At 44.2% G+C, this 24,455-nt stretch overlaps 1 protein-coding gene across 1 annotated transcript in view; it reads right to left on the bottom strand.

The window, feature by feature from the left end:
* Nucleotides 1–24,455, bottom strand: part of LOC143290151 (serine/threonine-protein kinase DCLK3-like) — a 57,181-nt gene that overhangs the window by 4,671 nt on the left and 28,055 nt on the right. The window contains exons 4-7 of the mRNA XM_076599453.1: nt 19,614–21,295; nt 11,560–11,706; nt 7,671–7,803; nt 4,645–4,812 (exon numbers count right to left, since the gene is read on the bottom strand). Coding sequence (XP_076455568.1) covers nt 4,645–4,812; nt 7,671–7,803; nt 11,560–11,706; nt 19,614–21,295 — 2,130 coding nt within the window. The remainder of the gene's footprint in view (nt 1–4,644; nt 4,813–7,670; nt 7,804–11,559; nt 11,707–19,613; nt 21,296–24,455) is intronic.

Here is a 24,455-nt window from a genome sequence, read left to right as displayed (position 1 = left end):
AGGTTGTCTTCCAAATCCTGAAACACAACACCTGTGGCTGTGAAAATGATGGACAGTTCTGTGAGCTGCTGCTTTAACCCTCTGACATTTGATCCTGCTGCTTTAACCCTCTGACATTTGATCCTGCTGCTTTAACCCTCTGACATTTGATCCTGCTGCTTTAACCCTCTGACATTTGATCCTGCTGCGTTAACCCTCTGACATTTGACCCTGCTGCTTTAACCCTCTGACATTTGACCCTGCTGCTTTAACCCTCTGACATCTGATCCTGCTGCTTTAACCCTCTGACATTTGACCCTGCTGCTTTAACCCTCTGACATTTGACCCTGCTGCTTTAACCCTCTGACATTTGATCCTGCTGCTTTAACCCTCTGACATTTGATCCTGCTGCTTTAACCCTCTGACATTTGATCCTGCTGCTTTAACCCTCTGACATCTGATCCTGCTGCTTTAACCCTCTGACATTTGATCCTGCTGCTTTGTCCCTCTGACATCTGATCCTGCTGCTTTAACCCTCTGACATTTGACCCTGCTGCTTTAACCCTCTGACATTTGATCCTGCTGCTTTAACCCTCTGACATTTGACCCTGCTGCTTTAACCCTCTGACATTTGATCCTGCTGCGTTAACCCTCTGACATTTGATCCTGCTGCTTTAACCCTCTGACATTTGACCCTGCTGCTTTAACCCTCTGACATTTGATCCTGCTGCTTTAACCCTCTGACATTTGATCCTGCTGCTTTAACCCTCTGACATTTGACCCTGCTGCTTTAACCCTCTGACATCTGATCCTGCTGCTTTAACCCTCTGACATTTGATCCTGCTGCTTTAACCCTCTGACATTTGATCCTGCTGCTTTGTCCCTCTGACATCTGATCCTGCTGCTTTAACCCTCTGACATTTGACCCTGCTGCTTTAACCCTCTGACATTTGATCCTGCTGCTTTAACCCTCTGACATTTGATCCTGCTGCTTTAACCCTCTGACATTTGATCCTGCTGCTTTGTCCCTCTGACATCTGATCCTGCTGCTTTAACCCTCTGACATTTGACCCTGCTGCTTTAACCCTCTGACATTTGACCCTGCTGCGTTAACCCTCTGACATTTGATCCTGCTGCTTTAACCCTCTGACATTTGACCCTGCTGCTTTAACCCTCTGACATTTGATCCTGCTGCTTTAACCCTCTGACATTTGATCCTGCTGCTTTGTCCCTCTGACATCTGATCCTGCTGCTTTAACCCTCTGACATTTGACCCTGCTGCTTTAACCCTCTGACATTTGATCCTGCTGCTTTAACCCTCTGACATTTGACCCTGCTGCTTTAACCCTCTGACATTTGATCCTGCTGCTTTAACCCTCTGACATTTGACCCTGCTGCTTTAACCCTCTGACATTTGATCCTGCTGCTTTAACCCTCTGACATTTGATCCTGCTGCTTTAACCCTCTGACATTTGACCCTGCTGCTTTAACCCTCTGACATTTGATCCTGCTGCGTTAACCCTCTGACATTTGATCCTGCTGCTTTAACCCTCTGACATTTGACCCTGCTGCTTTAACCCTCTGACATTTGATCCTGCTGCTTTAACCCTCTGACATTTGATCCTGCTGCGTTAACCCTCTGACATTTGATCCTGCTGCTTTAACCCTCTGACATTTGATCCTGCTGCTTTAACCCTCTGACATCTGATCCTGCTGCTTTAACCCTCTGACATTTGATCCTGCTGCTTTAACCCTCTGACATTTGATCCTGCTGCTTTGTCCCTCTGACATCTGATCCTGCTGCTTTGTCCCTCTGACATCTGATCCTGCTGCTTTAACCCTCTGACATCTGATCCTGCTGCTTTAACCCTCTGACATTTGATCCTGCTGCTTTGTCCCTCTGACATCTGATCCTGCTGCAGCCCGCTGCCTGGGAGACAGTGATGATGGGGAATGTCCATCACACACTGACCACTGCTTTGTACATACACCATGACTAATGACTGCCGTGAAAGTCAGGATAAAGCAATGGAAGAATGGTGCTACTTTTGGCACTACACAGACCCCCATCCAGTGGAATCTGGCCCTCATCTTGCCGTTTCATTCACACGCTTTCTCAGAGCTGAAAATGGTGGCCAGTATCGAAAATGAAATGAGGGAAGATTACATGAAGGAAGAAGTTGAGGCCACTGTGTGTCAACTGAAGGAGTTTGAAAGAGAAGAAAAAATGCATCTGATTGTGAAATAGATGTAAAGAAGATGGAGACAAATAGGAGAAGACAGTGAAGCAGAAAGTCATCCTGAAGATAAAATTCACTGGCATCATTGCAGACCACGTAGCGAAGCTCAGCAGCACCAACACCGGTGAAGGAACGTGCACTGCCAAAATACTCTTCTGCTGAACGAAAAGCCATTGGATTATTATAAATTATATTTTTTATGCGCTGAATATTTTTTCAAAGTGCAGTGAACGAAACCAACAAATATGTGAAACAGTGACACAGTTGGGTAACAGGTGACACAGCCATGACACTGGGCTTTGACACCTGCACTGTGACAATCATCTATCTGACTACTGGCAAAAGAGGCACCCAGTGTTCATGTAAATAGTAGCGTGTATGTATATTTGTAAATAGTGTACATTGTGTGCTACAGTCAGTGTTTTATTCAGTGTGTCTGAGTACTTTCCACTCAAAAAAGATACACTTGATGACACTAATTTTGTGACGAGTTTACATATTCAATTGGATTATCATGATGGTGGCTTGGTGTGGAACATGTTCAGGTAGGACAGCACTCATATTTCTGACTCACAAATGTATGCTGCATGAGTTAGGGGGTAGTTGTACACTAACTGCATGATGTCACCATTTCGTTCGTTTATTTATTTATAGTCTGTTCATCTTAGATGATGATATTACACTGAAAATAAATGATGTCATTCTTCTTCTTCTTCTTCTTATCATTATTTGTATTATCATTTAAAAAAAAATTATGTGATGATGATGATGATTGTTATTATCAATTAGAAAACATCACTTCTGTAAATCAATGGCAGGGGAAGAAATATTCAAATGAAAACGGGGTGGCTGAGGTGGAGGGGGGTGAGGGGGAGGGGACAGAGAACAGAATGTGGAAAAGATAGAGTACAAAATGTAAAATGGTGTGGGTGAGAGTCAGTGACTGGAGAAAGAAAAACATATTATTGGAAGGGTGTGTGTGAGAGGGGGGATGGCGGAAGCTGGATTAGGACAGAAAATAAATCAGTAATCAAATATTGTATGCAGTACTTCTGTAGATTATTATTTGAAAAGAGGATGATGTGGAGACCTACAATGAACTACCATATAGACTATTTAACACATGACTAGCAAACTTTAATGAAGAACATTTTGAAATATATAACTAACTTTAATGAAGAACATTTTGAAATATATAACTTAAAAAAAAAAACCCAAACAATTGAAACTGGTAACATGTGTTCAGCAATTTCTGGAGGTAAAAAAGGTGTGACGGTGATTTCACCTGTATTGGTGACAACAGAGGGGACAGCATGACACATTTATGCAGAACACATATTTCAGTGTGCAGAACAAAGCTAATAACTTGTGAACGCTTTGACGAAATATGAACGCTCTGCAATGAATGGCAAGTCTATGGTGCTGTGCGTACTTGAGGAACCATATTTTCTTTAAAACTGCATAAAAAGTTCTGAATACCAGGAAAAGTTTCTCAGTAACACATGCAAATGCTAGAGGGTTAAACTGCACCTATGATGTCTGTGGATGCAACATATGTCTGAAGGAGAAGATGCTGTATAACAAAACTGGCAGATCTTTGCCAGTCACCATTGTGTGAAGAGAGTTCCAATGATGATGTGAGAACCTTGCCATCGACTGAAGGTGCAGACATGGCCTTGAGAGCAACAGCCATTAACCCATTAATACTCATATCATTTTGACATTTTTCACTTTCGTTTTGATGTGTGCCTTATAACATTCTGTGTCTTATGAAAACAAAAACTCATCAAGTGATACACATTACATCAGTTTCAGTCTGAGGTTCTGAAATTCTATCATAATGCAAGAAACTTGCTGATGTGTACACCTTAACTAATACATTCTGCCCCAACTGTTTGTTAATGCAGGTTTGAGAAGTTCAGACTGTAACCAACGTGCTGAATACCACAACATGGCTCAGCACCGGTGCTGGGTCTCCTCTGATGTATGACCTCCTGTCACTCTTACCATAGGTCCCTGCAGACTGCCATCCCTAAGACTGTGGCAGATGATCACAAGTCTAGTCTGACTGTGTATGGGGGACTCGGTGAATGGTCTGTGAATAAAGCCAGTGAAATGGTGCACATACTGGGGCAGAACAAAATTTCAACTGGAAACTGAGAGGAAAAAGAAAAGATAGCAAATATCTGTGTGAGTGTGTGTGTGTGTGTGTGTGTGTGTGTGTGTGTGCACGCGCGCGTGTGACAGACAGGGAGAGATAGGGTGAGACAGAGATCGGATGATAGAAACAGACCGAAAGACAGACACACAGACAAAGCGATACAGAGACATACAAAAGCTGAGACATACAAAAGCTGTTTCATTACTGTCTATACATCATTCAAAATATTTTAAAAGAAAACAGACAACAAAAGCCCAGACTTACTATGAGAGACATTGTCCCAGTAGGGGGACAGAAACTCATATTCTCCTGCCTTGATGAACTCAAACAGTTCCGTCTGGTTGCGATCAGGACTGCGGAAGGGAGGGAACCCACAGAGAAGAATGTAGGTGATCACCCCTACTGCCCACATGTCCACTTCCAGACCATAACCTGGGACACAGTGTGACATATTACTATGGCTGTGTGAATGTCAACTTCAATAATCAATTCATTCTGAATAGTGAACATACTTACAGTATAATACCATTGTCAAGAATATTAAAGTCAAAGATTAACTAATTGTGATTAACCTTTTCAGTGCCTATAAGACGTTCATTGACGTCCCACATCTATTTCTATTTTTCCTTCATTGGAGTTTTGTTCAGTGAACTTAAATATAATCTGAATGGTTAGTTTGCTGTGTCTATATGATAAAATCGCTGTCTAGATAAGCATAGGTCTGGAAGACCCTTTTCTTCTCATTAATGCTTTGCTTACTGCACCACATGAAAGAGCCTGGAAAGGGGTTTGACTAATAAGTAAGAAAGGAGTTAAGCTTTGCTTAGAAGAGAGCATCATCTCAGTCAGTGGATTCACATAACTTTGCAGTCTGTGCAAATGATTATGGACAAGTAAAACGATAGAGACGGATCTCTCTTGCCTGATGATCCATTTGAACATGAAGATTATGAAAACAACAGTGACAAAAGTGACATCAGTATTTGATGACTGGTCAATCTCACCTGTCATAGCAAACATCAGTTTTGAGCATATGACAGTGACAGAGACATGGGCAGGTATATGGTGTACTTTCGGGGTGTGGGTGTGGGGGTAGGGGTGGGGAGTGGGGGCGAGGGAGAAAGGATAGGTCCTAGGAATGGAAGGGGGCATGGCTATGGATGGCAGAGAACTGTTGTCTCTGACTGCTGTGGTTTTGACAACAACCAACTATCCATGATTTTCATGAAACCCTGGGCTGAAAGTGAAGAAGACAGGAAAAACATGTTTTTATTTTTTTTATGCTTTTTGTCACTGATCAGAAGACAGAAGGCAGAGGAAGCAAACTGCACATGCACATCAGATGATTTCTGTCGGCCCACGTGCAGCAGGGACTGAGTGAGTGTCATCAGAGAGTTTCACCCTCAGTAAGGGCACATTCTGTGGTGTTACAAAGCTTGACTGCACTGTTTCTGGGGACATGCTTTATGTTGATGGAACCTGTGTTTGTCATTGTGTGGACAGTTATTCACTTATGTATCTGTGGTTCATATCACAAAATGTAATCTGTTTTATGTTCATTTGCATGTATAAACTGACAACAAGCATGCCATTCCTAGCTATATTCTGTTTGTTTTCATTTTGGATGTCATTCTATGTCGGTGGATATAACCTTTTTTTTTGCACAAAAAACATTATCTTCACTTTGAAATGCCTGAATAGTTATCTGAAATCAAAATGATTTGGAAAATAGCCCTGATTCAGAATCCTCATTGTTTTTCCCTAACAAAACACATTGACTTTCCTTCAGTATCTCCCACATTTTTTATGCCAGATTAAAAAAAACAAACCCGCCAAAACCCTAATTCCTCAAAACTCTAGCAAGGGGAGAGAATTTTTTTTTTTATAATACAAAATTCTTTGGCACTGAATGGATTAATGGACATTATTATATGCCAACATGACAGTCAAAATTATAAGTTCAATCATAAGTTGATTCTAAATTATTAACATATTTTGATATGACCTTCTATCATGCTGAGATTAATGATAAGTTTATACTGAATGACGACCACAGTCATATCTAAAAATGTCTGTTGAAAATGTTAAAGTTGAATGATAATAATGAATTCATTGTATTGCATTGCATTCATTGTATTGCATTGCATTGTATTGCATTGCATTGTTTTGCATTGTTTTGAATTGTATTGTACTGTATTGTATTGTATTACTTTTTGTGACAAAAGAGTTCTCTGTGTGAAATTTGGGCTGCTCTCTAAAGGGAGAGCACTTTGCCACAGTGCAGCCTTTTGTTTCTGACTGCAAGAGTATTTGGTTTACTATCAAAGTGAACATTTCTACAGAATTCTGCCAGGGGCAACTCTCTTGTTTGCAAGTGCATAGTGCACACAGGACATTGGTTTATTGTCTCATTCAAATGACTAACACCCAACCCAATCTTCAAGGTCAAGTGGAGGGGGAAAAATCCTGGTCCATATATGAAACTTAAACATGTGGGCACTGGCTTTGTTGTCGGAAATAAGTACAACAATCATAATAATGAAACAGTTCTGCAATCCTGCAAGCAATACACTATCAATACCAGCACATCATCAGTGTGCATAATGCACTTGTGTGCATGCATGTGTGTGTTTGTGAGTGTGAGTGTGTATGTGAACTCCTCTTCCTTATGCCCTGACAAAGCTCACAGAAGTACACTGCCAAAGTGCTGACTGCACAGGGTCATCATCTCCAAAAGACAGGCACCCTGGCTAAAGCACATTCTGTCAGGAATCCTCTTCCTGGATCTCTGTCACTCACTGACCGTCCTCTGGATCTCTGTCACTCACTGACCGTCCTCTGGATCTCTGTCACTCACTGACCGTCCTCTTTGAAAAAACCCCAAAAAACCTACCTGTTCAACATAGTCCAATGATAAATTAGTTATCTGTCTCCTAGCCCCCCACAACCCCCTCTTTATTTCCCTCTCTAGTGAAATCTCCATGGAGTGTGTATGCTTGTGGCTTGGTGCTTACTATGTGTGTGTGTGTGTGTGTGTGTGTGTGTGTGTGTGTAGAGTATATTTTGTGCCTTTTTGTAATGGCTCATATTTGGAATTTGCAGTAGTATCTTGATGTATATATATATATTTTTTTTTTTCCTCTTGTATGTCTTCACATACTGTTGTAAATATATATATATATATATATATATATATATATATATATATATATGAGCCCATTATATGGGGAGTTTGTATCATGTAAGTACTACGCATTTATGATGATGATGATGATGATAATGATAATTACCGATTTCTGTGAGAATTTCAGGAGCCACATAGGTTGGAGTGCCGCAGACAGTGAAGATGTTCTCCTTCACCTCCATGGCCAGACCAAAGTCAGCAAGCTTAAGTGTGATGGTGCCATCCTTGTTCCGGTGTACCTGTCAACACACACACACACACACAGTGTGATGGTGCCGTCCTTGTTCCGGTGTACCTGTCAACACACACACACACACACAGTGTGATGGTGCCATCCTTGTTCCGGTGTACCTGTCAACACACACACACACACACACAGTGTGATGGTGCTGTCCTTGTTCTGGTATATCTGTCAACACACACACACACACACACAGATCACAAAATACAATAATCTTCATCACAAAACACAACAGCCTTGATCACAAAAAACAACAGCCTCAAAACACAACAGCCTTGATCACAAAACACAACAGCCTTCATCACAAAATACAAGTATTACAACAGCTTTAATCACAAACATAATAGCCTTCATCACAAAACACAACAGCCTTCATCACAAAACACAACAGCCTTCATCACAAAACACAACAGCCTTCATCACAAAACACAACAGCCTTCATCACAAAACACAACAGCCTTCATCACAAAACACAACAGCCTTTAATACAAAATACAACAGCCTTCATCACAAAACACAACAGCCTTCATTACAAAACACAACAGCCTTCATCACAAAACACAACAGCCTTTGCCTTTAATACAAAACACAACAGCCTTCATCACAAAACACAACAGCCTTTAATACAAAATACAACAGCCTTCATCACAAAACACAACAGCCTTCAATACTAAATACAATAGCCTTCATAACAAAACACAACAGCCTTCATCACAAAACACAACAGCCTTTGCCTTTAATACAAAACACAACAGCCTTCATCACAAAACACAACAGCCTTCAATACTAAATACAACAGCCTTCATCACAAAACACAACAGCCTTCAATACTAAATACAATAGTCTTCATCACAAAACACAACAGCCTTTAATACAAAACACAACAGCCTTCATCACAAAACACAACAGCCTTCAATACTAAATACAACAGCCTTCATCACAAAACACAACAGCCTTTAATACAAAACACAACAGCCTTCATCACAAAACACAACAGCCTTCAATACTAAATACAACAGCCTTCATCACAAAACACAACAGCCTTCAATACTAAATACAACAGCCTTCATCACAAAACACAACAGCCTTCAATACTAAATACAACAGCCTTCATCACAAAACACAACAGCCTTTAATACAAAACACAACAGCCTTTGCCTTTAATACAAAACACAACAGCCTTCATCACAAAACACAACAGCCTTTAATACAAAACACAACAGCCTTCATCACAAAACACAACAGCCTTTAATACAAAACACAACAGCCTTCATCACAAAACACAACAGCCTTTAATACAAAATACAACAGCCTTCATCACAAAACACAACAGCCTTCAATACTAAATACAACAGCCTTCATCACAAAACACAGAAGCCTTCATAACAAACCACAACAGCCTTCAATACAAACAATTCTAGGAAGCAGCAAGAGAGTTCCACCCTGGTACACATGCATGCATTACCACGATGAAGTGTCTTACTGGTAATGCGTCCGCCTAGGATGCAAGAGAATCTGAAAGTACAGGACTGAATCCCACACATTCCAGAATTTTCTACCCCTCCACTAGACCTTGAGTGGTGGTCTGGCCGCTAGTCATTTGGATGAGACAATAAACTGAGGTCCCATGTGCAGCATGCATGTAAAAGAACCTATAACTATAAAAGAGTTGCAAAAGTCTGCTGCAAAATCAACTCTAATGTAAGTGTGTGTGTGTGTGCGTGTGTGTGTGTGTGTGTGTGTGTGCGCGCACGTGTGTGTGCATGTGTGTGTGTGCATGTGTGTGTGTGTGTGTGTGTGTGTGTGTGTGTGTGTGCAAGCTATCGAAGCCTGACTGAATGACACAGGAAACAAATGATGATCACCTGAAGACAGCTCTCAGCCGGCACTACCTGAAGACAGCTCTCAGCCAGTACTACCTGAAGACAGCTCTCAGCCAGCACTACCTGAAGACAGGTCTCAGCCAGCACTACCTGAAGACAGGTCTCAGCCAGCACTACCTGAAGACAGCTATCAGCCAGCACTACCTGAAGACAGCTATCAGCCAGCACTACCTGAAGACAGCTCTCAGCCGGCACTACCTGAAGACAGCTATCAGCCGGCACTACCTGAAGACAGCTCTCAGCCGGCACTACCTGAAGACAGCTATCAGCCGGCACTACCTGAAGACAGCTCTAAGCCGGCACTACCTGAAGACAGCTATCAGCCGGCACTACCTGAAGACAGCTCTAAGCCGGCACTACCTGAAGACAGCTATCAGCCGGCACTACCTGAAGACAGCTCTAAGCCGGCACTACCTGAAGACAGGTCTCAGCCTGCACTGCCTGAAGACAGCTATCAGCTGGCATTACCTGAAGACAGCTATCAGCCGGCACTACCTGAAGACAGCTCTAAGCCGGCACTACCTGAAGACAGGTCTCAGCCTGCACTGCCTGAAGACAGCTATCAGCTGGCATTACCTGAAGACAGCTATCAGCCGGCACTACCTGAAGACAGCTCTAAGCCGGCACTACCTGAAGACAGCTATAAGCCAGCATTACCTGAAGACAGCTATCAGCCAGCACTACCTGAAGACAGCTCTAAGCCGGCACTACCTGAAGACAGCTATCAGCCAGCACTACCTGAAGACAGCTATCAGCCAGCACTACCTGAAGACAGCTATCAGCCAGCACTACCTGAAGACAGCTATCAGCTGGCACTACCTGAAGACAGGTATCAGCCAGCACTACCTGAAGACAGGTATCAGCCAGCACTACCTGAAGACAGCTCTAAGCCGGCACTACCTGAAGACAGCTCTAAGCCGGCACTACCTGAAGACAGCTATCAGCCGGCACTACCTGAAGACAGCTATCAGCCGGCACTACCTGAAGACAGCTCTAAGCCGGCACTACCTGAAGACAGCTATCAGCCAGCACTACCTGAAGACAGCTATCAGCCGGCACTACCTGAAGACAGCTATCAGCCGGCACTACCTGAAGACAGCTCTAAGCCGGCACTACCTGAAGACAGGTCTCAGCCTGCACTACCTGAAGACAGCTATCAGCTGGCATTACCTGAAGACAGCTATCAGCCAGCACTACCTGAAGACAGCTATCAGCCGGCACTACCTGAAGACAGGTCTCAGCCAGCACTACCTGAAGACAGCTATCAGCCAGCACTACCTGAAGACAGCTATCAGCCAGCACTACCTGAAGACAGCTATCAGCCGGCACTACCTGAAGACAGCTATCAGCCGGCACTACCTGAAGACAGCTATCAGCCAGCACTACCTGAAGACAGGTCTCAGCCAGCACTACCTGAAGACAGCTATCAGCCAGCACTACCTGAAGACAGCTATCAGCCAGCACTACCTGAAGACAGGTCTCAGCCAGCACTACCTGAAGACAGCTATCAGCCAGCACTACCTGAAGACAGGTCTCAGCCAGCACTACCTGAAGACAGCTATCAGCCGGCACTACCTGAAGACAGCTCTAAGCCGGCACTACCTGAAGACAGCTATCAGCCAGCACTACCTGAAGACAGCTATCAGCCAGCACTACCTGAAGACAGCTATCAGCCAGCACTACCTGAAGACAGCTCTAAGCTGGCACTACCTGAAGACAGCTATCAGCTGGCACTACCCAGTACACAGCCTGTTGTGTACATGACTGTTTGTAAAGTGTTAAGAGTTTGGTCTCTGACTGAGGTGTGGCACTGTTTCAGCATGAATACTAATACATCAGTGAATAAAGTACAGCACTACAGCACTCCCTACCAGCAGGTTCTCCGGCTTGAGGTCCCGGTGGACGATGGCACGGGAGTGGAGGTAGTAGAGGGCGTTACACATGTCCTTCACCATGCTGGCCGAGTCCACCTCCCCGAACTTCACGCTCTGTGTGATGGCATCAAACAGGTCTCCCCCCTGCACCGGAGTGGACAAATAATGGCTTTTAATCATGGTAATAACTCAAAGAGGCAGAATCAGGCACTGGACTTTTGATCAAGTGTTCAGCAGTGATCAGGGCTCAAGGCCCTGTTTCGGGACAGTGCTGTGTCCTGGGGAAAGGCATTGTACTGTTTCCTTCACTGCACCCAGGTGTGAATGGCAACCTGACTTCAGCTGGGGAAGGTTCAGATTGTGAAAGAAGAGGACCAGGCCCTGCCTTACTGCCAAGCTGTGGACACTTCCTCATGGCCACAACAGACTACTGGACTGTTAACCTTGACCTTTTGATAATGCCATCAGTCATAATGATGATGATGATGATGATGATGATGATGTAAAAAGTAATAATGATGATAATGCTAACACTAGTAACAGTCATAATGATAATAATAATGACCGCAATGTGAAAAGCCATTACTAATGAAAATGCAATTCACTTGAAAATACAGTGTCTGCTTCAAACAACTTGCAGAGCAAATCTTCTCTAGGCTCACTCACCCGCTTGTCGACAAACGAATACACATGGTGTAAAATCAAATGACTGACCAGTACACTCTTCCCTTATCACCACACAATTCCAATCATCAGAAAAGAAAAACATTTAGGTATGAAAATGCTAATAATCAAAATGATAGTAACGATGATGATAATGCTAACGATGATGATAATGCTAACAGTCAAAATAATAGTAATGATGATGATGATGTTAACAGTCATAATAATAACAATGATAATAATGCTAACGCTTACAGTCAGAATCAGAATGGTGATAATGATGATCATACTAATGATAACACTAAAAGTCATTATGATAATAATGATGATGGTAATGCTAACAATTAAAATAACGATGCTGAAGAAGATGATAATACTAACAATAATAATAATCATCATCATCATGATGCTAACAATATGTGACTGTCATAATAACAATAATGATAATGATTGATTGATTGATGTGGATACTTATATAGCGCCTATCCTCGGTCAGAGACCAAGCTCTAAGCGCTTTACATACACGGGGACATTTGCACCACAGGCTGCCTTAATTATGATAATATTAACAGTAATAATAATGATGATGATGATGGTGGCGATGCTGGCAGTTACAACAGCATTAGTAATAGTAGTAATATATAGTACCTTAGTAGTAGTAGTAGTATTAGAAGTGGCAGTAGCACTACTACTAGTAGTAATACTAATAGTAATAGTAGTAGCTGTAATAATAATAAATGATAATAATGATAATTGCAGTAACAATGAATTGAATATAATCATGATAATAATGAGAATAATAACAATAATAATAATTAAATTAGTAGTAGTAGTAATAGTAGTAGTAATGCCACACACATGAACAAAATAATGAGTTGTTTAATGATAATAACAATAACAGTAACAACTGTCAACAAGAAGAAGAAAAAAAGGACAAAGATTAAAAGCAATACTACTACTACTACTAGATTATTCATAGTACACAAAAACTATTCAAAGTTTCAAAGCATAAAACATAAAACAAGAAAAGAGTTGCTGAATTTCAGAAGGAAAACGATCTGTATCAATACACAGTCAGCCCTTCAGAATTGTGGTGAGGCATGGTGTCCACTTGTTGCAATAAATCTTGGCCATAACATAATTTACATTTATTAAGTTATATACAAGTACACAAAAGTTGTGGAGGAAAACAACTCAACCATCATTCTGAAACCAGCAAGAGAAAGATGCTTAAAATCCTTAATGTGTTTGGGGAGAGAGGTGAGAGAAAGATGCTTAAAATGCTTAATGTGTTTGGGGAGAGAGGTGAGGGGAAGATGCTTAAAATGCTTAATGTGTTTAGGGAGAGAGGTGAGGGAAAGATGCTTAAAATGCTTAATGTGTTTGGGGAGAGAGGTGAGGGGAAGATGCTTAAAATGCTTAATGTGTTTGGGGAGAGAGGTGAGAGGGGCTGGGGGAGAACAGGGTGGGTGGGTAGAGGGGGCTGTGGGCAACAGGACAGCACAAACACCAATCCTTTTTTAACTCCTGAAAATGGAGAATGGTTGGCTAGGTAAAACGGTCATACACATGGGCTCACTACCCCCCCCCCCCAATCCCCCCCCCCCCTCCCCAGAAACCCTCCACCTTTGATGACAGCAGTCAGGAATCCACTGAAATTTGAACCCATTCTAATGCCGAGATTTGACTTGACTTTTGTCTCCTGAATGACAGTCGATCATATGACCCAGCAATGGCAGTAAACCCCCCCCCATCCCCCTCTGTACCTAACTTAGTACACAATTTTCAATCCAGCAATCAGTGTTCTCATAATTCTGTTGGAGAATCACATTTCAGTGTCTATCCAGAGAAGCCAGACACACAAGTACGGTCTCCCTCTTCTTTCTCAGTCTCATTTATTTCAGCACATATAATCATGGATATATTATACGTGTATGAACTCAAATACATACTCATGCAAAAGCACAAAAATGCACAACACATATTCACATGCCACCTAACCCCTTAAAAACATGTCAAATTACACACACACACACAAACAACAACAACAACAACAAACGACAACAAAAAGCAAACAAACAAACCCACATACACAGCTCAATCTCCTTTCCTCCACCACCCCCACCCCCTGACCCCTCCACCCCACACCCCACCCAACTGACACCCCCCCCCAAAAAAGGAATTATCAGGCTATATCAGGGCCAACCACCTGGTGCTGCCAGGCACTTCAGTGGTGTCAGAACAAACTCTGGTCATGGGTGGCACCCACAGACCCCCCCCCCTTATCTTTTCACAGGGCAATAAACTTGCCACAAGGGAGGCCGGGCCACTCAGTAACTCTGATCAATTGAGTTTCTATTCCTGCAGCCACTGATTGGACTGCCTTGTTGACATTCACATCCACAGCCCTCACAAAGCCCTGTTTTGGTACATGAACTAATGGCTAGGAATAATGGTTTGTTTGTTCTCTCTCTCTCTCTCTCTCTCTCTCTCTCTCTCTCTCTCTCTCTGTGTGTGTGTGTGTGTGTGTGTGTGTGTGTGTGTGTGTGTGTGTGTGTGTGTGTGTGTGTGTGTGTGTGTGTGTGTGTGTAGGAAAGAACCACAGAGAGAGAGGGAGTGAAGCCAAAGTACAGAAAAATACAAGAAAGGAAAAGATGCTGAATACATATTGTATACACTCTCACACTACCTGGACACACACAGACACACACACATTTGGTACCTGAACAAATGGCTGGAAATTATTTTGATTCAGTGTGTGTGTGTGTGTGTGTGTGTGTGTGTGTGTGTGTGTGTGTGTGTGTGTGTGTGTGTGTGTGTGTCCGTTCTTTAGTTTAACATCTTTTCACTATTAGTGATACTAGAGGTAACAAATCCACCTAGGTAGCAAGAGAATCGAAGCACACTGGTATAAATCCCTATTGCCAGTATTTTCTCCCCCTCCACTAGACCTTGAGTGATGGTCTGGACACTAGTCATTCGGATGAGACCATAAACTGAGGTCCCGTGTGCCGCATGCACTTAGCACATGTTAAAGAATCCTTGGCAACAAAAGAGTTGTCGCTGGCAAAATTCTGTAGAAAAATCCACTTCGACAGGAAAACAAATAAAATTGCAGGAACAGAAAAAAAGGTGGCACTCTCACTGTAGCAACGCACTCTCCCTGAGGATCACCGCTTTAAAGAGATCTTGTGATAAATTCATACACACATAACAAACTAAATACAACACACATACACACAAACATCACAACACAACAATAAAATACACACTCAACACACCATAAACAACAAACACAACCACAACAATAAATCAACAATACAAACACATACACACATAACACACAAACAATCAACAAATAACAAACAACCAACAAACACACAAATACACACAATCCGAGCCATAACACCACAAACAAATCAACAAACAATACAACACAATACAATACAACACAATACAACACAACACAATAAAACACCCAATACAACACCCAATACAACACAATACAACACAACACAATACAACACAACACAATACAACACAACACAATACAACACAAACACAATACAAACAACACAATACAACACACAATACAACACAATACAATACAACACATACAACACAATACAACACAACAACAATACAACACAATACAACACACAACAATACAAACACAATACAACACAACACAATACAACACAATACAACACAATACAATACAACACAATACAACACAATACAATACAACACAATACAACACAATACAACACAACACAATACAACACAATACAATACAACACAATACAACACAATACAACACAACGCAACACAATACAACACAATACAACACAACACAATACAACACAACACAACACAATACAACACAACACAACACAACACAATACAACACAATACAACACAATACAACACAATACAACACAACACAATACAACACAACACAATACAACACAATACAACACAATACAACACAATACAACACAACACAACACAACACAATACAACACAACACAATACAACACAATACAACACAATACAACACAATACAACACAACACAATACAACACAATACAACACAATACAACACAATACAACACAACACAATACAACACAATACAACACAATACAACACAACACAATACAACACAATACAACAACAAAGAAAGGGGGGAAGAGGGGGCTGGGTGAGAAGAAAAGTCAGGAAAACAGAAACTGAGAAAGGTAGATAACTACAAAGAAAAGTGCAACTAACATGCCATTAAATCAAACAGTGTGTGTGTGTGTGTGTGTGTGTGTGCTTATTTGTTATCCGATTGCACACAACCACCATTTTCTTTTCTGAATCACTTCACAGTGCGGTCAGTCGAAACACAGACCCTCTTTCTCCCTCACTTCCTCTACCTCACCCACACATGTAATGTATCATCTTGTGATCTACTCATTTTCAGTCAGGTTGTGAACAGCTATCACAGAGGTGAAAACAGGAGTGTACATCTGTATCATAAAAAACACGTCTCTTTGTGCTGTTCATTCTTCTTGCCACACATTCAGATAAAGGTATTGCTGATTCTAGTCTAGATGCCAGTGTGCATTATGAGTGCTCAAGTTCTTTTGTGATTGCTCCTTGCTGCCTGAATCTAATGAAAATGTCTGTTCTACATGCTGCCAAGTTGATCAATGCATCCCCCCCCACCCCCCAGCCCACCCTCCCCACACTTTTTTGTACTGTAGGCAGAGCTAATATTTTGCTGTTTATCAAAAGAAAAAAGAAAGCAATGAAAGAAAGAAATTCTTAACCGAAAAGCGTTTCATGAAATCAGGTTAACCCCTTGACAGGTGCTGAAGAGCATGCTCTTCTGTGAGGGGTTGTCACTCAATGAGAGATGACTCAGCTGACAGGCCGGAATGTGAGTTACCATTCTTTATCTGGACTTCTTTCCCTTGGGACTGCATTATCTTTGTTCACCAAAAACAATTACACCATTGAAAAGTTCATGAAAAGTAGTAAGCACTTCAAACTCAAGCCAAACTGATCTCATTTCACCAGGTTTCGGCAGTTAAGGGGTTAAGAAACTGACTGTCTTTGGTCATACAGCTCTTTTTATGACCCTGAGTTCAAGGAATCAGTAGAAAAAGCACGGAAATGTGGGTAAAATCAATTCATGGATGAAACTATGAAGAAATGGTTCATGTTATTTCAACTGATGTTTTGTTAATTCAAATTTTATCATCCTGTAAATTACAGCCACATTAACTGATTAAGCAACATTTCATCTGGAACAGGTGTCTGAGTTTTTAACATAGAATGCAGGGCACATCTGTGTTAACTTGACTGTGTTAACCTAATCATTTGAATCAACACTGTCACACAATGACCAGAAATGGGTTCTTCGTATTGAAAATCTACACAACATCTGATGACTGACATTTGAAATTCAACATTTTACCTTATAATTTATTAATTATATAAGGATTATGAAAGGTTTTTAGTGACATGATGCTGATCAATATTGAGAACTTACCTCTGCAGACACACACACACACACATCTAATAACAATCCCTCTCTCGTCTCATATATACATATATTATAAATGCAAACAAGCATACACATATAGTAAAATATATATATCTATATATGTGAGCTGTGTTTACACATTCATACCAATATCTGTATCTTGATTTTTGGATATATATATATATCCAAAAATCAAGATACAGATATTGGTATGAATGTGTAAACACAGCTCACACACATATTTCTGTATACGCATATATTATACACACTCATACAGAGACATATGCACACACATATAACATAAAAGCCAAGCCAATATGGAGAAAAAAAACACAAGCTGTAAATCAATTTTCCTATCCACTGATTACAAACAGTGAGAAAGTGTATCAGTGAACCAGACTGCCTCTTAAAAAAAGAAAGAAAAAAAAGCACAAAAAAAAAAAAAAAGCATTATGGACCAAGACAGTACTTTTCCCCACAGCATAAGCCTTCAACATGGTGCCAGCCATCAAAACAAGGGCACAGATTGACTCCAAGCTCTTAATCCCTGGATTACCATTTATCTCATGTGGGCAGACCTACTTACGGAGCTGGCCCTGCACATGTAATATGTCTGCTGGAGGACTAATCATACACATTACACAGGCTTACAAACATTGTGTCATAGGAAAGATTGGGATTTGGTTATTTGCTGTTTGTTAAAGGCAGAAGCATCCAAGCACACACACACACACACACACACACACACACACACACACACACACACACACACACACACACTGCAAACTTACTCTCTCACTCTCACATCATATACATTACACAGCAAACAAAAGCTGAGTCAGCAAGCAAGATAGAGAGAGGCAGAGGAAGAGATACATTATGAATGCTGATTAAAATCAACTGCTAAGATATATAGTGTGAATGTGACTTTTGAGCAAGCTCAAGTTACTGAAATCATCAGCAATTCGTGCTGTTTGTAAAATGGCCTGAACACTGCCACACACCTGTGGCTGGACACTGGTTTTTATTTCATATCTCATGTTATCAGAATGTATGACTGTTTATGATACTGGTAATGCACACCTGTTTCTATCACACATTGTACTAATGGTAAACATGCACCTTCATGTTGTCCTTTGAAAATGATGCACTCTGTACATGTTATCCTTTGAAAATGATGCACTCTGTACACTTGATTCTTTCTTCATCTTACTCATTTCTGTCCATTTCTCAAATCTGAGGTAAAATCATATCAAACTTATATTGTAATAAAGCAGACAGCGATCAAGGTAAAGAGGTAAAGACCAAGAAAAAAACAGGGGGGTAGAGAGGGACAGAGAGAAAGAGAGAGAGAGAGAGGGGGGAGAGAGAAAGAGAGAGAGAGAGAGAGAGAGAGAGAGAGACAGAGACAGACAGAACGCAAATGAGGAAGATACAGAGAGACAGTCATAAAGAAGAGTGAAAAGGAAACCAAATCGAACTGAACATAAAAAAAGAAAAGCAAACAGAAGCCCATCGCTGAATAACTCCATTCCCCCCACTTCTAATGACCCTCACCTTCAGCCCCCAACTCCTGTGACCCTAACCTTGACCCCCCCAATCCTGTGACCCTTACCTTCAGCCCCGGTGACACTCACCTTGACCCCCACCCCAGTGACTTTCACCTTTACCCCTACCCCCAGTAACCCTCACCTTGACCACCACCCAGAGACCCTCACCTTCACCTCCACCTCCAGTGACCCTCACCCTCACCTCCACCCCCAGTGACCCTCACCTTGACCACCACCCAGAGACCCTCACCTTCGCCTCCACCCCCAGTGACCCTCACCTTCACCCCCACCTAGTGACCCTCACCTTGACCAGCTCCATCACCAGGTAAATCTTGTCCTTGGTCTCATACTCCTCGTAAAGCTTGACGATGTTGGGGTGCTGGCAGTCCTTCATGATGTCGATCTCGTTCTCCACCATGTGCTCCTTGCCCTTCAGCTTGGGCTTGTCGATCACCTTGATGGCAAAGTCCTGGCCCGAAGACCTCAGTGTTGATGTTCTCACCACTGCAAAGTTTCCATCCCCAAGAATCCGACCCATGTCGTAGCGCTCACTCACAAAGTCGTCACTGCTGATCTGCCGTTCCGCCCTGCTGCGTCGAATCACTTTGGCCTTCACCTTGCGGCCCGTGTTCTTTTCACTGGCGTTGTCTTTGTCCTTCCTTCGCTTCTTGGCCGGTTCCTCTTTAACACTGTCTTTGTCATCTGCTGGGTGCTCTTTTCTCATGCTGTCCTGCTCACTGGCGGTTTCGGTGTCGGGTTTGGATTCTGTTCTGCATTTGTCTTTCTCCTCTTTCTCAGCAGCCAGCTTTGACTCTTCCTCTGCTTGTACAGCTGCTTCATGCTCCTTGCGCTCTTTCTCCTGTTTTTCTTTTTCTGCTTTTTCTGCAGCTGCCATTCGTTCACGTGCTGCTTTTTCAGCCTTTTCTCTTTCTTCCTTTTCCTTCTTGATTCTTTCTGCTTCTTTTTCTTCTTCAATCTTTCTTCTTGCTTCTTCCTCTTTCTGTTTACGGATTTCTTCTTTCTCCTTGGGTTCTTTGCGTCGGATGTCATCCAGAGGCTTGAGTGGGTTGAGAGGGGCCAAGCCACGACGTCGACGCTCTTCCTCCAGCGCCTTCCTCTCTCGTTCTGCTAGCCTGCTCTGACGTTTGCGAGCTTTGTCACGCTCTTCGCTGGCAGCTTGTCTGCGCTCACGCTCCAGTTTGGACAGCATGGAGTAACCCTGTGGCGAGCCAGGCTCAGAGGAATCATGTTCACTGGCCAGGGCTGCAGCGGCTGCTCTCTTACTGTGGTAGGTGTGACGCTGAGAGCGGTGAGTGGACTGGACGTCATGATCCTGGTTTGCCTGATCACTGCTGCCGTCCACAAACCCACTGTCCTTCTTGTCCCCTTCACTGTCCTTGTTGCTTGCCTTCTTGTCTCGCCGCCGCTGCTTCTCCCAATCCTTCAGCAACATCTTGGCGTAGGCACTGTCTGGGAACAGCTCCTCAATGATGTCTGCCACATCATGGTCGTTCACACGCTCATTTCCCATGGCAATAAAGCAATCATCCTCACGAAAAAAATCAGACACCCCCTTGACCTCTTTGCCTCGCACGGTGTACAGCTTCTGCACACGATTGTTTTTCCACTTGGGGCCAAAGGCCTCGGAGATGTCCGACATGAGCTGCTCGTATGACTGAACGCTGCGTCTGTTGAGGAGGATCTTCACATTGTTTCGAGGTCGTGGACCGTTTCGGATGACAGTGATGACCTTTGGCTTCATAGGAACAGCTTCCCCAGGACCTCCAAACAGGGCCCCAGCATTACGCTGCTGGTTCCCAAAGGTGCCGGGCCAGTGCCGTGTGATGTTGGAGGGGATGCCCTGTGCGGCGTTGGAGCGGTAGTAACGTCCAGGGTGGAAGGCGTTGGCAGCGTAGCCACGGTACCTGTAGCTGCCGTAGCCTGCCTCAGGGCTGGACTCATTGTCCTGCTGATGGCTGAGTCGCACTGCACACACCACAGGTGTCTGAGTCACACTGCACACACCACAGGTGACTGAGTCACACTGCACACCACAGGTGTCTGAGTCACACTGCACACACCACAGGTGACTGAGTCACACTGCACACCACAGGTGACTGAGTCACACTGCACACCACAGGTGTCTGAGTCACACTGCACACACCACAGGTGTCTGAGTCACACTGCACACACCACAGGTGACTGAGTCACACTGCACACACCACAGGTGGCTGAGTCACACTGCACACACCACAAGTGTCTGAGTCACACTGCACACCACAGGTGACTGAGTCACACTGCACACACCACAGGTGACTGAGTCACACTGCACACCACAGGTGTCTGAGTCACACTGCACACACCACAGGTGACTGAGTCACACTGCACACCACAGGTGTCTGAGTCACACTGCACACCACAGGTGTCTGAGTCACACTGCACACCACAGGTGTCTGAGTCACACTGCACACACCACAGGTGACTGAGTCACACTGCACACACCACAGGTGTCTGAGTCACACTGCACACACCACAGGTGTCTGAGTCACACTGCACACACCACAGGTGTCTGAGTCACACTGCACACCACAGGTGTCTGAGTCACAGTGCACACCACAGGTGACTGAGTCACACTGCACACACCACAGGTGACTGAGTCACACTGCACACCACAGGTGTCTGAGTCACACTGCACACCACAGGTGTCTGAGTCACACTGCACACCACAGGTGTCTGAGTCACACTGCACACACCACAGGTGACTGAGTCACACTGCACACACCACAGGTGACTGAGTCACACTGCACACACCACAGGTGTCTGAGTCACACTGCACACCACAGGTGTCTGAGTCACACTGCACACACCACAGGTGACTGAGTCACACTGCACACACCACAGGTGTCTGAGTCACACTGCACACACCACAGGTGACTGAGTCACACTGCACACACCACAGGTGTCTGAGTCACACTGCACACCACAGGTGTCTGAGTCACACTGCACACACCACAGGTGACTGAGTGACAGTGCACACACCACAGGTGACTGAGTCACACTGCACACACCACAGGTGTCTGAGTCACACTGCACACCACAGGTGTCTGAGTCACACTGCACACACCACAGGTGACTGAGTGACACTGCACACACCACAAGTGTCTGAGTCACACTGCACACACCACAGGTGACTGAGTGACACTGCACACACCACAGGTGTCTGAGTCACAGTGCACACCACAGGTGTCTGAGTCACACTGCACACACCACAGGTGACTGAGTCACACTGCACACCACAGGTGTCTGAGTCACACTGCACACCACAGGTGACTGAGTCACACTGCACACCACAGGTGTCTGAGTCACACTGCACACACCACAGGTGTCTGAGTCACACTGCACACCACAGGTGTCTGAGTCACACTGCACACACCACAGGTGTCTGAGTCACACTGCACACACCACAGGTGACTGAGTCACACTGCACACCACAGGTGTCTGAGTCACACTGCACACCACAGGTGTCTGAGTCACACTGCACACCACAGGTGTCTGAGTCACACTGCACACACCACAGGTGTCTGAGTCACACTGCACACCACAGGTGTCTGAGTCACACTGCACACACCACAGGTGTCTGAGTCACACTGCACACCACAGGTGACTGAGTCACACTGCACACACCACAGGTGACTGAGTCACACTGCACACCACAGGTGTCTGAGTCACACTGCACACACCACAGGTGTCTGAGTCACACTGCACACACCACAGGTGACTGAGTCACACTGCACACCACAGGTGACTGAGTCACACTGCACACACCACAGTGTCTGAGTCACACTGCACACCACAGGTGACTGAGTCACACTGCACACACCACAGGTGTCTGAGTCACACTGCACACACCACAGGTGACTGAGTCACACTGCACACACCACAGGTGTCTGAGTCACACTGCACACCACAGGTGACTGAGTGACACTGCACACACCACAGGTGTCTGAGTCACACTGCACACCACAGGTGACTGAGTCACACTGCACACACCACAGGTGTCTGAGTCACACTGCACACACCACAGGTGTCTGAGTCACACTGCACACACCACAGGTGACTGAGTCACACTGCACACACCACAGGTGACTGAGTCACACTGCACACACCAGAGGTGACTGAGTCACACTGCACACACCACAGGTGTCTGAGTCACACTGCACACCACAGGTGTCTGAGTCACACTGCACACACCACAGGTGTCTGAGTCACACTGCACACCACAGGTGTCTGAGTCACACTGTACACACCACAGGTGACTGAGTCACACTGCACACACCACAGGTGTCTGAGTCACACTGCACACACCACAGGTGTCTGAGTCACACTGCACACACCACAGGTGTCTGAGTCACACTGCACACCACAGGTGTCTGAGTCACACTGTACACACCACAGGTGTCTGAGTCACACTGTACACACCACAGGTGACTGAGTCACACTGCACACACCACAGGTGTCTGAGTCACACTGCACACACCACAGGTGTCTGAGTGACACTGCACACCACAAGTGTCTGAGTCACACTGCACACCACAGGTGTCTGAGTGACACTGCACACACCACAGGTGTCTGAGTCACACTGCACACCACAGGTGACTGAGTCACACTGCACACCACAGGTGACTGAGTCACACTGCACACACCACAGGTGTCTGAGTGACACTGCACACACCACAGGTGTCTGAGTCACACTGCACACCAAAAGGTGACTGAGTCACACTGCACACACCACAGGTGACTGAGTGACACTGCACACCACAGGTGACTGAGTCACACTGCACACCACAAGTGTCTGAGTGACACTGCACACCCCAGGTGTCTGAGTCACACTGCACACACCACAGGTGTCTGAGTCACACTGCACACCACAGGTGACTGAGTCACACTGCACACACCACAAGTGTCTGAGTGACACTGCACACACCACAGGTGTCTGAGTGACACTGCACACCACAAGTGTCTGAGTCACACTGCACACCACAGGTGTCTGAGTGACACTGCACACACCACAAGTGTCTGAGTGACACTGCACACCACAAGTGTCTGAGTCACACTGCACACCACAGGTGTCTGAGTCACACTGCAC

The sequence above is a fragment of the Babylonia areolata genome, chromosome 15 (genome assembly GCF_041734735.1).
Source record: "Babylonia areolata isolate BAREFJ2019XMU chromosome 15, ASM4173473v1, whole genome shotgun sequence".
NCBI lineage: Eukaryota > Metazoa > Mollusca > Gastropoda > Neogastropoda > Buccinidae > Babylonia > Babylonia areolata.
This window is presented reverse-complemented; position numbering and strand designations above follow the sequence as displayed.